Source organism: Anarrhichthys ocellatus, unplaced genomic scaffold, assembly GCF_004355925.1.
Source record: "Anarrhichthys ocellatus isolate YVR2014 unplaced genomic scaffold, GSC_Weel_1.0 scaffold46, whole genome shotgun sequence".
Lineage (NCBI taxonomy): Eukaryota > Metazoa > Chordata > Actinopteri > Perciformes > Anarhichadidae > Anarrhichthys > Anarrhichthys ocellatus.
Window position 1 is genome coordinate 437276 of NW_022280076.1, and position 16229 is coordinate 453504.

Genomic DNA, 16229 nt, shown 5'->3' on the forward strand with positions numbered 1-16229 from the left:
ATGACATCACATGGCAGGTTTGCTGTGAACACAAACCTAGGATTGATTTTTGGTCTAAAATCCTGTGGTGGCTTTATTTTCTTTGGTCCCACTCTACCAGAATGAAACATTTGGAGGTTTTTCTAACAGGCGTGTGCATGTCAGAGAGTGGCTGACTATGTAAGGAGAGGAAATGAAATTGTTGGAAGTTGCTGTTTGCCAACAAGCCACCATTTAGGGAGTGTGTTCTCAGAATATTTTTCTATCTCTCTCTCTCTCTCTCTCTCTCTCTCTTTCTGTGTGTGTGTTTTACTTCACTGCAGAACTGGTATTTATGTGTGTGCCAGACAGTTCATCACACACTTAAGTCTCAATCCAGCTGTCCACTTTGCAAAGTGTGTGTATTGTAGTACTTTCACCACAGATGTCAAAGAGTGTTTAACTGATGAACAGCAAAAATATAAAAAAAATAGTAGTGGGTAGTCGCAGTCCTCATCATTGGTAGAGTGTTTATGCTCACGGTATTAATCAACTTGAGCTCATTTAACTGCCACACTTCATTTAAGGTCTTCATAAATTACTCAAGTTAAGTGCCAAACTTTTATGGTCCATCAGTGCTGAATGTTTCTAGCCACAGAATCACAAACAATTCATCAACAGTATCGAACAACATTTACAATTTGCATAATAGTGAAAGTGATGATTTGAGATATGATAGAATGGGAAGTATTTCAAAGATGTTTATGTGATAATTGTGTACATACTAATTGTTCATGTGCTGCTGATGTGAAGTGATCTGTTCTGCCCGTTGCTACATATAAATCCCTGAAAAAGAAAAGGTGCCAGCTGTCAATTTTATGTTTGTACTGTATATTCATAAGGCTCCCCCTTCATTCCTCAGATCATGATTGAGTTCTGCCCCGGAGGTGCCGTGGATGCCATAATGCTAGGTAGGCCTCTGTCTTTTTGCTCTCTCTTGATATGTTTTCATAAGCACTTCACATTCCTCCCCTGTCACGAGAGTCGAGTTCCACACCTGCGGCGGTGCTGGGACTACACCTGCAGTGACTTTAAGGAAGTTAAATATTAGAGAATCAATGTTTAACTAAAGATCGTTCCGTATATGATCATGTACATTCTTCACCAGTCTGACATTGAACGATCTAGAAAGCAGTCAGACACATTGAAGTCCTCCGGTGTGGGAAAACCCCCTGGTCTGTTTTTACATGGTGATCCACATCCTCATAACTGTCTGTACCCCAACTGCAGCTAACCAAACACAGACACAGTAGAATAAAGTCTGCAGGGCAGGACTAGCTTGGATGTATGAAAGCTTCTCTGATCTGGGATTACCCCTCCAGCAACACCATCTGAGAAACGTCAGTGATATCAACAGGTTTACCTTTTTCTGTTTTCTCTTCGCGGAGTTCACACACCACATCAGTCCTCAAGACTTAGTGAATGAATGTGGAATCTGCGAGGTGTGCAAAATGGGTTTTGAACCTCTCAGCAAGTTTTCTCAACTCTCCCTTGCATTTCCCTCTCATTCTGACCTCTCTCCCCTGCTAATATATGTATCCCCTCCATCTCCTGACTCCTGCCTCCTCCTCTCCTGCGCTTATCAGAGTTGGATCGTGGGCTGACGGAGCCGCAGATTAAGGTGGTCTGTCGCCAGATGCTGGAAGCTCTGGATTACCTCCACAGCATAAAGATCATCCACAGAGACCTGAAGGCTGGTAACATCCTCCTCATGCTGGATGGGGACATCAAACTGGGTAAGGGTTTAGATATTTGACTAGTTGTAGGTGCTTGTACACAGTTGACTTTTGTGGGTTTGATTTGGATCAAATTAGTAAATCCCGGAGTAATCCCATCATTTACCAAGAAACCATTTGACCGCTAACATGACGGAAGTTGAACTAATTCTCAGATGAACCCCATGTTCCCATTGCACATCACATGTTTCTCTCTGGAACTTCTCTGTTGTTTCTTTGGCTTACATGCATGTGGCCGAGGTATATGGGCTGAACACACAAATACAGCCACATGTATGTCGCGCTCGTGTGTGCGCGCGCGCGCGCGCGCACACACACACACACACACACACACACACACACACACACACACACACACACACACACACAAAGTTAGAGGCCCTGTACACCTCCTGTGGGGCTGTAGCAGGATCAAAAGTGGGCATTTAAAAGGAAAACTGCATTTTCAAAAGCATATTTTCATTTATTGGCTTTTTGAAGAGCTCTCCACATTCTTCGCATTGCACAGCTGAAGTTGTGGATCCAACCCATTGGCCAGCAATTATTGGTTTAGAGTAGTTTCCAGGAAAGGGAAAATTGTGTTTTAATGTGCTTTATGTAAGAGTAAATTAAGGAAGTGCAGATTTTGTTTCTAAATGGCTGCTTGACATTTAGATCTTCAGACATAAAACTTTCAACAACAAAAAATATATGTTTTGGTCTCTTTTGACTACATGATGTGTTACTCTCTTTCACTCTGTGCTTTTGCACTCTGTGATGACCAACAAGCTTAAAATAATCAGTGGAGCGTAACTGTGAACTGCTTAGAACATCATATTATGGAGCTGATTTCCTTGCGAAACTGGCTGCTTTTTGTAGTTTATTTGATACCAAATTGGTCCATGGTTTTATTGAAATTTCTCTTCAATTTCAAATGACACATTTTGTCAGCCACTGTGCTCTGTGAGTTGGACTTGTCCTTCTTGTTGAAGTCCATTTCCACTGCCTTACATTCCTGCCTAAGACATCACAGTTCACTATAATCACTGGGAGTTGCCTCTTTAAAATCATTAAGTCATGACACTGACTCATTTACAATCTCCAAACTTATCTAACTACACGCTAATTCAAACAAGTTCGCAATTATCTTCCTTTGAGGCCCGGCCAAATGCATTTTATCCACCTCTGATGTAAGGCATTTAACACTGTGTACAGTTGTAAACTTTTTGGCTTATGTTTATAAAAAACTTAAGCTCATGCTGCTTTATCAATGCTATGATCAATAACAAAGGCAAATCAGTATGATAGAAATAATGTACTCCACGTAAAATTAAGATCAAATCACTGAATCCTTGTCATGTTTGAAGGGGTTTTCCACTGAAACACCTGTTACTGTGCACTCGTTTGGTTCCTGACTTTGAGTGGTGCATTATGGGAACCTTTAGGCGTGAATGGTAGAAATATTTGTGTATAATCATAATAATGCTTCTTGAGAGACCCTTCGTGATTACTCAAAGGAACATATGTTAAACCCAGTGATACAGAATGTACTGAAGTGTATTTGAGCCTCTGGGTTCATAAGGCCAACCCTTATTGGTATGATTCTTCCTAAATATGCTACCATCCTTCAGGGTATTAATGTTTTAACTCTACTTTTTGTGAACGATAACGGCGGTAGTGTAATTTATTGTCTTTGTATAAAGGAAACGTTCTTTCTGCAAAAATTTGGACTGCAACAGTCTAAAATTATATATTTGACTGTAAAGTCAAAGATATTTGAATTGTAGTCTGCAGAAACCAAGACAGTCACTTAAGTCCCCGTAATAGAACATGCCAGTTTGTAATTGAAGCAGTCAGCCTGCTGCCTTGTGAGTATAGGCCTCTGCCAAGTACTGAACCCTGGGCATGCCACACGTAATATTCTTACTCGCAGAGAAAAACACATGTTCAGCCAAAGTGAAAAGAACACCCCTGTAATCTGAGGGTCATGTCAGGAAATGGAGGCAGCTTGTTTGGGAAACCTAACTGCTATAAATTCAATGATTCTGGCTTTGTGTCTCAATGGCATGATAGTTTTACAAGCTACAAACTATTTTTCAACTACAAAGGGAGAAAAAAAAATGGAAGTTTTTAATTTTAGTCCCTCTTAAATGTCTCCAGTGAACTTCTTTCAAATATCTCACGTCATCTTTTTTGTTTCTGGTGTTCTCTTCATTCTTGTAGCTGATTTTGGCGTATCTGCGAAAAACACCAAAACCTTACAACGAAGAGATTCTTTCATTGGAACACCATATTGGTGAGTAAAACATTACTCTACATCAGAGCACTAAGGGAAAGAGCTATGCATGGTCTTAGAATGGATTAAAGCTTCTGTTTTTTTTGATCCAACATCCTCTAAATCCAAACGGTCTAATTGTCTGCAATGTACTAATATATTTACCATGCAGCATAATCTCTAACTGTAGACATATGAACCATCCCTACATGAGCTATATGAGTAGGGGATTATGGCTTTTTGGGAACAGATTTCCTGCCACTCACAACACATGATGTTGAATATACACATGTATTTTTGTAGGCCAACCCTGGAAGTTGGTATCGCACGGTTTTCCCCCAACAAAAAGCCAATTGGATTTTTTTAAAACTGGATTTTGGATTACTGCCTAAAATGAGCTAGGTGGCAAATGCATTTATGATACTTACACGCTTTGTTCAGCAAGATAATCTTCACAAATGAACACTACTTTTATGATAATAAAATAAAAACATGAAGGTGTTTGGCAGAAGTAATCAGTGTGCCTATAAACAAACTACACCACTAACAACAAGGCTGTAAAGGTGGACTAGTCGGTGGGATGGCGTTTTGTAGTCTCATATAGTCCCTTGTTAACAATCCTCCTCTTTTTTAAGACACGTAAAATCTTCAAACGTAACATTTGGGATACTTACTGGCATATTTTATATTGTAGACCAAACTGTTGAAACCTCCTAAGCTTGTGTTAAACACAGACATTTGTTTTAGGCATCTAGCCAAATACCCACCCACAAAAAACCCCATTGATTTCAAGTCGAGGGAACCGGAAGTACAAAAATGCTGACTTTTGTTTCAGGTTTTAGGACTCATTCCTGCAGCACTCAATTCAACCCAACACCTCAACTTAGTGCTTTAATGTCGTTGGTTCTCTCCTCTATACCTCCACAGAGAACTTTGTTCCACTGTCCTAGTTATGCAGCCTGTTAACCATTGACTACCACAGATTAGCATCCTTCAGGAATACACACCCCAGCTCAAGAGAAACATGGCCGTGCCCTCATTTTTCTTTTGATCCTGAACAGAATATTGCAGACGGGGTTGTTGTATACTTTTACCTTGAATGCGCTGATTAGTAAAGTCAACAAACAATGGGGGAGCACATATTTGTTTCTTTGCACTTGAGTACATTTAAGAGCTCGGGGGTTAGCGAGCAATCCTGCAGATTGTCAGCAAACACGCGTTGATTGGAGAAGTGTGCTTGATGTTTACACCTGCAAAATAGCGAATAAGAGCGAAGAGGAACACTCCTTATCCCCACCGCAGTAATCAACAGTTAGTCCCTCGCTGGCGCTGCTCAGATAAAACTATTGTAAATACCACACGTGTATCTTTATGATATCAGAAACTATTGAATCATATTGGGACTGTTTTATTTTTTTATACGACTAGCTGTGTTGATTTGGCAAAACAGATTTTTACAACATGATAGGTCAAATCTTAACAAGTTGAGTTACTTATTAGTTCTGTCACTTGTTGCTTTGCAATTTCTGCATGCATGTAAGACCTATGAACTGCCTCTAAAGGTCAGTGATCCCATACCCTCCTCTTGTAAACACAGTTCTACACACATTTCATCCAGACAGGTGACATACTGCTCAGGTATACATGCAAACATTAACACACGTAAGTTAATTATATACTAAACGGCATGCTCGAGGAGAAAACTCACCTCTACAGCTTGACTATTCCAATTAAGCATGTTTTGAGGATAAATGTTGCGTAAATAAATGTGCAGTATGCCTTCACTTGTTAGCATTTTAGTTAAATTAAGGATTCAGTGTCCTACACCATGTAAATGGTCCCTTTTTCTTCTGTCTCAGGATGGCCCCAGAGGTGGTAATGTGCGAGACAATGAAGGATGCTCCATACGACTACAAGGCGGATGTCTGGTCTCTCGGGATCACTCTGATTGAGCTTGCCCAGATTGAACCCCCGCACCATGAGCTCAACCCCATGAGGGTGCTGCTGAAGATCGCCAAGGCGGAGCCTCCCACCCTGGAGCAGCCGCACAAATGGTGAGGATCCATTAAAAAGGAATCTGAATTAGCTGCTGTACGTTGTGACGTAAATTTACCATATAATACAATGCATGAGACAACAGGAATATTTTAACCAGGAAATTATAAAACGCTTTTACAATCCATGATTCATTATTCTCATAGATTATGATACATGGACCAGAGCTTTTATATATTTTTTAGATTTCCCTGCGTCACCTTTTTTTTTTATTCTATTACCACATTTTTGCACATTCTGTGTCCTGTAGTGTAGACACTCTATGTATCACATCATCCTCCCCCTCTCTGCCTGCAGCCCATTTAGCCATTTCCACAACTATAGCAACAACTCAGGATTTAAGCGTGTGCCAAACTGTAATTTTTCAATGTCATGAGCCTGAATGTTCCATAGCAGCAAATTTAGTGCTCCAAAAATCAGGTGCTGAAAGGGATGGGGAGCCCACTCATCATTCCTGTTGAATGCTTTCTTGTACAAAGCACAGCTGTGCACTAAAATGACCCACAAAACAAAAGTTTTGTTCACACTTTTTGTTATGTTGTAGTTATTCCTCCATCCCCCTTGATTAATACCGTTGTCTTGTATTCTCTCAAGGTCACAGGACTTTAAAGATTTCCTGAAGAAAGCTTTGGACAAAAACCCAGAGACTCGTCCGACTGTAGCACAACTCACAGAGGTAGGCCCTGATGCAATGTGCAATTATAACCTAGCAAATGTTACACAATGCTGCACTTTGATATATGATGGAACATTGTCCTCGCTCTGTCCTTATCTTGCACAGACGCACATAATACGGGGCCTTTTAATCTTCTATTTTAAGACCTGAATGGAGTGATCTATGCCAGGGAAATGAGCCGTGCCCCCGTGGAGGGCACTGGCATGTGAGTGGGAGGGGAATAGAAGGTGGTGTACGAGAGTGGGGAAGAAATTCAGCAGGCAGAAAAGGAGAAGGATGGCATAAAAAGTTAAGTGAAAGAAGAAAGCTAAAAAAAAAAGGAAGGAAGGAAGGAAGGGGAGTAAACTTTCAGGACCATAAGAATCGTTCACTTTTTGAAGCACCATTTTCATCTTAAGGACAATGGAGGTTTTTGCGCCAAAGATTTTAGATTGCTAGGATATTTAGGAGAGGCTGATGACGGTAAACAATAATATCTGAGGATGAATTCTGACAAAAGTTTTTCGAAGTACGGAGCAAGAAAAATGAGAGAAAAAGTGAACAGGGTGTGGATTAAAGCACAGTGTCTATTCAAATTCAGAGCCACAGTTTCCTGTCCATGTCCCACAGCTGAGGAAACGCCAGCTATTTACATTCCCACCCTCAGCCAATACCATGTCTGGATTACCCTGACTTCGCCACCTCTGGCCAATTAGAGAGAGGCAGAGATGAAAATCCTAGACCCGGGCCCACTGGGAATTCTGCATGTGCTCTCCAGTGGGGGGTGGGGGAGAGACGGGCGCGGTTTGTTTTTTGGTGCCGTGCTGGAGGTTTTAGATGTTTATCATGCCTGCTGCTCCTAACGGCTGTTAGATAGTATTTACTGTGGATGGTTATGCAATGATGGCATTCGATTCAGTTTACTGGAAGTTACCATCGGTCTATGTGACAAGTTTTAGGTCAGACTTTGTTATTCGTTGGAGTGTATGGATATTAAAAACAGATGTAGTGCAGGAAGTGAACATGAGGATTACAATGAATCATATTTAAGGAGTGTAGGTGCTAAACTGTGTGAGGTGTGTGCGCAACTGACAACAGAGGAAATAAAAGGACAAAATTCATAAAGTCTTTGTCATCAGGCGTTTCTAAGATGGTATTTGTTTGAAACAGTTTGCCACTCTTGCCTTGTGTCTGTCCCACATGTGTGCTTGTAAAAAATGTTTACAAAACAACATGACACAGTATCAGTCACTGTGGCTGGTGGGAAGCCATCTGGATGACTTTGTACTCATTACACTGAATATAGTTTCTACTCCCACATGGTTTCTCATGGCTAGGGTTTTCTACAGTGTTTTTGGTGTGGCTTCCATTCATGTATCATATATTTTCTGTGAGTTCTGTGGATTGTACAGATATTTCAAAATCCGGGCAAAAAAGTCAAGTCAATATTATTTATGTAGACCAAAATGACTGCTTGTCTAACACCAGAACTTGCCCCAAACGTATCCTAATTATAACCTTTACCTTAAAAGCAATTCTTAACCTCTGAACCACCCTTTATGAAGTGAAGAATGACCAAAATGCCCTCACTTTCCCAAAAATGTGCTCACTCAAGGTCTAAAACTCAAATGTATCCTTACAAAAACAGAAGTACAACTACACACACACACACACACACAGTGCACTGTCAGTGGTTCACAGGTAATTCTGCCTTTGCAGCCCCTTCCTCTGGTCCCCTAATGGGCCGTATTGTTCACGTTTAACCTTTTCACGCCTAGCCAAGCATGTAAGACCCAAAATCACAGGCCTCTTTGGGTCCAAAAGCAACGTGAAACCTAAAAGAGAGGACATAGGCTCCACTGATCCACATCTTAATCCGTAATGGCAGTCAAAAAAAACATAGCTAGATTTAACAGGGCAGAAATATCACACTGTTTGCCATTTTTTTCCTCTGTGATATGCCTCAAGGAAGCTGTGTTTAGCTTAGACATGGGAGGTCTGAATTCACTTGTTACAATAAACGGTTGGAGGCTGACATCTCAGACTACTGTTGGTTTTCTAATGGTGCCTGAGGGGTTTTTACTAAACAGTGTAGGCTTAGATCAGTAGTGGATACTGGACAAAAAGATCGTTCATAATCTGGGGAATAATTTACTTTTCTCGGCTTTGAAGAATCTCCGTCTAAAACTCCAGCCTTAAGAAAGTCCTTAAAGACATTTTACTGTTGAGATCTTTGAGATAGTCCTAGAGTAGATGTGTACTGGATTGTTTATTTACTTTTGCCCTTAAATGCATGTACCCTCACACTCACACACACACACACCCTTACACTCATCTAAGCATCACACACTCTTTCAAGTATTATTGGAGCGTTCAGTGAAGCTGCAAATGTTGAAGTCCCAGCATTTGTTCACCTCACTTCGTACCTCCACAGGTTCGTATGGCTTTAACCGTGTGATGGCTGATCTCTCAGCACGTTGGAGTGTATACTCAGGAAGTGGTAGTGTGGTTGTTGGAGTCTGATTCAAGTGAACTGTCTTGAATGATCCAGTGTAGCTCTCCTCTAAAACAGTTGCTGAGCTTGTTTTTGATAATCAAGCATAAAATGACTCTTCTGTAATAAATAAGGAAGGCCAAGTTGGAATTATTTATACACATATTCATATTTCCACTGGGGTGTAATAATTGGTTTGACCTGACCTGTTGTTATTCATTAGAGAAGTTAAAAGCTGAAGCATAATGCAGTCCTCGAGGACAAGCCGCTGCACACAAACAACTGTGTTCAATATGCTGCAAACACACCCGACTTATGCACACTTCATGGTCCAGCACCACTTGCAGCTTGTCAGCTGTTCCAATTAAATTACACGGCAGTGCAAAGCATCTGAATAATTGATGATCAGCTGCACTCAACTTTTAATTTCGCTTTTTATTCTCCTTGCACTCGGCTTATTAGTGCCGCGTTTGCACTCTGGCAAAACGCACACTTTCTCTTTAGCAGCTGTAAAAGTAAAGCTGGCCTGCTTTTAAGGAGCATGATGTTAGAATGGAACAGTGCTACATCAGTGTGCCATTAAAAGGGAGAGTTGTATTGTAGAGCCACTATTGTTGTAGCTGTGCAGGAACAGGCAGGTGGCAGATAGTTTCCCCTGCAGTGAAAGTCTCCTGTAGCCGCTCGCAGCCCCATGGGCAACTTTATGTATCCGACTGTAATTACTGTTTTTTTTCCATAGCCTACCTTCATCTATTCCTTATCTTATTCCTGCTTCGTCATTGACAGTTAAGTACTGGCAGCATCCCTCAAGCAATGGTCTAATGATATTCTGATCCATGGAAAATGTGTTGAGTTGGCCCCCAGCTAAAATTGTTTTATGGTTGTTAGTGTTTATCTTTTGGTCACATCTGGCCTTTTACTTTTCTTCCCTCGTTGTCGTGTTTACAAGCTGATTTATGCTCAGAATTTGATGCATGAAATGAACAACAAGTTGTAAGACACTGGTTTTGCTATTTAAGCACCAGTCACTGTGCATTTTAACTGTTAATTAATTAACCATCTCACCTCTGTCCCGTATCCACAGCACCCTTTTGTGAGATCAGTGACGTCTAACCGTCCGCTGCGGGAGCTGGTGGCCGAGGCCAAGGCTGAAGTCATGGAGGAAATAGAGGACAATAGGGAGGAAGGAGAGGAGGATGACGCCATGGAGCTCACAGTGGTACCAAACCTCAACTTTTGTTTTCCTCTTTTCTGTCTATTCATTTTCTTGTCCGTCATTGTTTGTTTCCAAAAGGAGACTGGGCAGTCCATGGGTTGGGTTGTAAGAGTACACGTGATCGGGATTTACAGAGTCTGTAATGGGACAGTAACTGTAACCGTTCAAAAAAACGAAATCAGACGAGTTGGAATTAAAAAAAAAAAAAAAAAGGTCCAAATAATCACACAAAGTTATGCATTTACCTGCACATGCAACCATACAAACGGCACACATGTTCTGCCTTAACCATACACTTCCCCTGCTTTTGAAGTATTTGCTTGTTGACCACTTTGAACAGCATTTTGTGGTAAACCTGGCCTTCCTGCCAAACGACTGAAGGCCATCCATAACCCCACAGAGGGCATACGATTAGAAAGTGACATACAGTAGTGTGAGAGTGCAGTTTACCTCCTGCCCTCAGCACAAACAACGGAACAGAAACCGGAATACTGGCATTCACACACACCTACTCACGTTTAAAAATAGGTGCTGCCTTCGTCCTCGCTCCTGTATAGAAACGTTGTCACCTAACGACCCCTGATGGAGTACATTATTTTAGGTTTCACATTATTGTGTTTCTATTCTGTGTAAAAGAAAAAGACGCACAGTGATAGAAGACCCTAGAAATACTCATTCTATCAGGAAGCGGTTACCAGACAAATGCTGCTTCTAGATTTAATCTTTTATTTTGCCACACATAATTCTTGTTAACAATGCCATTTAAAACACTCGTCCCTGGTTTTCAGTCATGATTTGCACAGGCTTCTCACCCCTCTAATTATCTGTGTACTTGTTACAGATTAGATAGCCATTTTAGCCGTAGTGTGAGAAGAAGCAGTCCAAACAGGAATGACGGCATTCCTACAAAAGCAAAGGTTAAGGTTACTTCACTAAATGTGGGACGCTTAAAAGACTTTATCTGCTTTGTCTGCTACAGCACACATAGCTGCTCTGTAAATCAGCTGCCATTTGTTCCCTTTTGAGAAAAATAAAACAGAAACCAAAAGGAGGAAATTTGTATTTTAAATGTTTTGGTTTTATTATTGGCGTACCGTATCTTTACATTTATTTGGCTAAATATCGTTCCAGTATCTGTCTGAGTAGATGGAGACCTTATTTTAAACCTTGCATAGGACAGTAACATTAGCAGTCGGTCACACTGAGCCAGCAGCTTGCTACACAACGCATCAAGTTAACACAACACATTAACTTTCCTGCTAAGGAAATAAGCATTTCTGATATTTACCCAAATACCTCATTCTTTTCATTTAAAAGATGTTGACATTATTTTTGACTATAAAAAGTGTGATTTCAGTTGGAACTAAACATTTGGTAGACCACAAACGACTTGGAACATCAAATGTTTTGTCACATGAGCGCATAACAACAATACTCTTCTCCTCGCCAGACCAGTCAGACCAGTTTGGAAGGAGACCAGTCTGTGGACACCCCAAACCCCACCACAACCTCCCAAACCACTCCAACACCTCTACCTAGGAAGGGGGACGAGGCCGATACACCAACACAGGAGCAGCCGGGCCCCATCATGGTGGTCCCTGTTCCCCTACCACGGCAGAATCTCCCTCCAAAGGATCCAGAAGAGTTGGACGACAAACTGGCCGATGATGTCATTCTTGAGTCTGAGAAATCTGAGAGCGAGGCCTCAACCAAGACCTCCAGCTCAGATTCGGGTATCGAGGATGGGAAGAGTACCCCGACATCGGAGGAAAAGGTGATCTTTGAAGTTTTAGATTTAGAAAATGAAGTTGTATTGACTGTGGTGTATTCAATAATAATGTTAAAATTAATTTTAAGGTTGCTGTGGAGACCCCAAAGACGGAACAGCCACCATCTCTCCAACTGGAGGCATCTGAGGAACATGTCGACATCATCGTTGACTCAACAGACACAAGGCTGCCCCAGGTCCAGGTGACCGAGGACGAGAGCAAAGCTGTGGCTAACGGAGGCTTACCAACTCCCGGCCCAAGTCCCACTGTCACTCCTACAGCCACTCCTGCGCCCTCCTCTGCTCCTACCCCAGTGCATACACATCGTTCTGAGCCAAATGGTGGCCTAATAGAGCGGACTTCGACGCGAGGAAAGGCAGAGGTGCTCTCACCTTATATCGCTGGAGGGATTATAAAAAAACGGTACTCTTATTCAGACAGCATGGCGTCTGAGAGCATGGACATGTCGATCCACAAGGAGAGCATCTCTATGTCAGCAAGGGTGAGTCAACGTGAAGCAAAAGTCTCCGCTTGAAGCAGCCTGATCTGTCCTGTATTAGTATTCCTTTGGTCTTATTTAAATGTCAAGATGAATGAACCTGGGATTTAGGCATATCCTTTATTTATTAATTCAAGTGTGTCAGCAGAGAACACGTCTTTGAGGTGACATAGACGAGTAAAAGAGCCAGCTCCCTGCCTCTGTAGGAAAACCCCTCCTTGGAAAAACTATTTCTCGGCACCCACAGAGGAACTGAAACTGCATTGTGTTGTGTTTAGGGGTGTGTGGGTGTTAACCATCTGAAACAGAGGATAGCCTGTCTTCCATCAGGCTTGCACTACCCATTGCATTTAGAGAGGCTGTGGAGAGAGATACTAGTTAATGCTGTTAAACGCCAATTCATTATTTTATTTGTTGCGATTCATGCTGAATATTGATTTATTTGGCGAGTCTGGGCTGAACTATTGATAACATTTGTAGTATATTAAAATAACTCTTTGAAGGGTGTAAACTAAATATCCAAAATGTCATTGTAAACAAAAACATTTTTCTTTTACACCTCATGATAATGCAACCAATATAAAAGGAGTATTTTCGTAATCACAAAATTTGTGCTTTGAGCCTGATAGACCCAGTGAGATAGGGAAGAGAGAGACTGTTTAATAATTTATCTCTGTGTCTTTATGTCTGAAGCAAAATATGCAACATTTTCCATTCATCGGGACCAACAGAGCCCTTTGTGTGGGCACAGTCCAGTATTCAGCAGCGTGAATGGCAGTTTCTATGCAGCTCATTGTCACTCTGCTGCTTCTGGAGGCTTATGGACCAACCGCAACTGAAATCCGATTGACTGTGCGTGGAGCCGTGTCTTGTTTGTGGCATGTAAAGTTTTTCCAGAACAGATTATTCAGCAGCAGCCTGCAGTGAGAGTGAATGGGCAGGAGGTCACAAGCATTTGTGGGAGAGTGTGTATGATTGAGAGCATCAGTGTCTGTGCATGTGCTCATGAATTCATCCCTGTGCACGGGAGAGCTGCGTGTGTATTTGTGAATGACAAGTGATAGGAAATGACAGCCTTAAACACAAAGCTGAGCTACAGACTGAGCCGTATGTCCTCTGATTGTAGTGCCAGTGTGTACTTAATAACACACTCAAACAGGCAAACATCGCATAGATTCATTGATGTTGTAAAAGTGTCAGTTATGTAGAAAGGGAATCAACAGTGCAACAGTAGCATCCAGTAGCTGTCATTCATGGCAACAGCCTCATATGTTGTCTATTTGCTCAGCTGTAGATGGTTCATTAGGAAGCTTTGTCAGAGGGGGCAACAGTATGCACAAACCAACTTAATTACTGCGTTTTGGTTCAGTTTCCTTTGGTTCAGTTTCCTCCTCTCCTCCTCATAAAAAGTATTTATAAACCAGGAAATGACGACAACCAGGGTTTGAGCTGCCCAATGTTTGCAGAGTAAACCCGGCCATATCGGTCTTGTAAATATTGTCCGTAGAGGCTGATTTAGATAAGGGACATGTACTTTGTGAGACATAACAATTATCTTCTCTTCAATTCTAAGGGGGGTTCATGCTCTGACTCATATTAAACATTTAATGTATTTTGTATGATGTCCTAGTTGACCTACTTGAGTCTATACACGGTAATGGCACTCCCCATGACCGTGACAGACAGACAGACATCAACTTGTAGAACCAGATCAACAGGAACATCAATGCTTTTGTCAGCACACTAACGCACACAGCGGCCCCTCCTTCTGCTAGGTCAAAAGGCTGCATTGGGAGTCACAAAAGCACGCATATTTAAACATGTACTTTTAAACATCAAATTGGGGGGTGCTACTGCATATTTGTAAAAAAAAGAGGTCGTATGAAGCTTTTCGTGGCTCCAGAGGGAGCTGCCTGAAATGTGATGAATTGCTTTATGTGATGTCACTTGAGTCGGAGCTCAATAAGCTCGATAAGAAGTAGTTGGAGGTGAGATTTTGTCCTGATGAAGTCTCAACTGCTGCTCTGGAGCTTATTGATTTGCCTTGATGTAAGAGGCAAAGACAGCAGCCATTTTCTTTTCTTTACTTAGGGGGACGAAGGCAACTGGTGCCTGCTACTGCCCCAACTTCAAGTTTGAAAATAAAAATATATAACTGAATGTAGATCCATTCCCGAACACTTTGACCACCAGCATGTCTCAAAACTACCCAACTGTCAACCAAACTACTACAATACCCACCCGGCAGAGTTTCAGTGCACCCTCAAGCACATACGTAGTGATCCATGTCACTCAGTGCAAACAAATATTTGTCTTGTACTCAAGGTCTGATTTAATCAGATGTCATCCTTTTTGTTTGACCCTTTTGATCCTGTTTGTCTGCCTCTCAGAACTTCTCAAGTAAGACTCTGAAACGAACCAGGAAGTATGTTATCGACGGCGTGGAGGTGAGTGTGACCACCTCCACGATCATCAAGGATGATGAGAAGAAAGATGAGGAGATGAGATTCCTGAGGTATGTGAATCACCCGATCCCTCTATGCCACAAATATTCACTTTCTGTTTTCATTCTCAGCGAATGACATCCATGAAACTCAGCGGTCTGTTTATTCCTCCGCTCACAGCGAAGTCTGTGCAGTGATGTGTTCCCTGTTGGATGTTGCTTTGTACTACACATACTATTTTAGGAATCCTGAACTCTTGGGCTTTAGCCCCTTAAGATTTGAGTTTACAAATACCCAAAGTGTTATGGAAAAAGACTCATTTAAGTACTGGTCTCTTTCTGTACAGTCTATGGATGGAAAAAACAATAAAATGTCTCTGAAGTTACTTTTAGATCGGGGGGAAGATGAGGTTAACTGTATTGTGAGTCTAGATGTTCAAATAGAATGATCAATACAGATTTATAATTGTTGCCAACCATTACTGGGGTTTTTTTTGTGTTTTTTAATGAACAATTTGTAAAGTTAAGTCTGGAACAACTTGCACTGCCTTTTGAAGTCATAAGGTGCATTACTCGTGCCATCTACTGGTAGGAATATAACATTGCATGTGTGACCACAGGACCTCCAACAGACTATGGTCACATTTTTACAAGGAGACCGACATGGCCCTTGAGGGGCTGAGAGAAAAAATAACTTTTCTGATATTTGCCCTACAAAAAACTGTATTAGAGTAACCGTATTAACGTAAATATTATTATTTACCACATTTGCTTGTCTGAGAAGTTGTTAAACTTAAAATAAACTTTTAATAAATTAAAGTTGTATATATGTTAAAGTAAGAGTCTGTGTGTTTGTGTTTGTGTTAAGACGTCAAGAACTGCGTGAGCTCCGTTTTCTGCAGAAGGAAGAGCAACGTGCTCAGGCTGGGCTAAATGCCAAACTGGAAATACAGAGAGAACAAATGCAGAGACGCTTTGACCAGGAGATGAATGTGAGTCACAGGTTTCACATTGCTACTAGTGTTCTAACTATTTGTCCGAAAACTTCCATTTCCCCATTAGCTTGGTAGCTTAAGGTGACCTGCGCATA

The 16229-nt window shown here is 41.5% G+C and overlaps 1 protein-coding gene across 1 annotated transcript in view; it reads left to right on the forward strand.

Annotated features, from left to right (window-relative positions):
* Window positions 1-16229, forward strand: part of stk10 (serine/threonine kinase 10) — a 36683-nt gene that overhangs the window by 15110 nt on the left and 5344 nt on the right. The window contains exons 3-12 of the mRNA XM_031869296.1: window positions 881-929; window positions 1605-1754; window positions 3957-4029; window positions 5868-6062; window positions 6658-6739; window positions 10297-10431; window positions 11879-12202; window positions 12286-12699; window positions 15087-15211; window positions 16008-16131. Of these exons, the coding sequence (XP_031725156.1) occupies window positions 881-929; window positions 1605-1754; window positions 3957-4029; window positions 5868-6062; window positions 6658-6739; window positions 10297-10431; window positions 11879-12202; window positions 12286-12699; window positions 15087-15211; window positions 16008-16131 (1671 nt within the window). The remainder of the gene's footprint in view (window positions 1-880; window positions 930-1604; window positions 1755-3956; window positions 4030-5867; window positions 6063-6657; window positions 6740-10296; window positions 10432-11878; window positions 12203-12285; window positions 12700-15086; window positions 15212-16007; window positions 16132-16229) is intronic.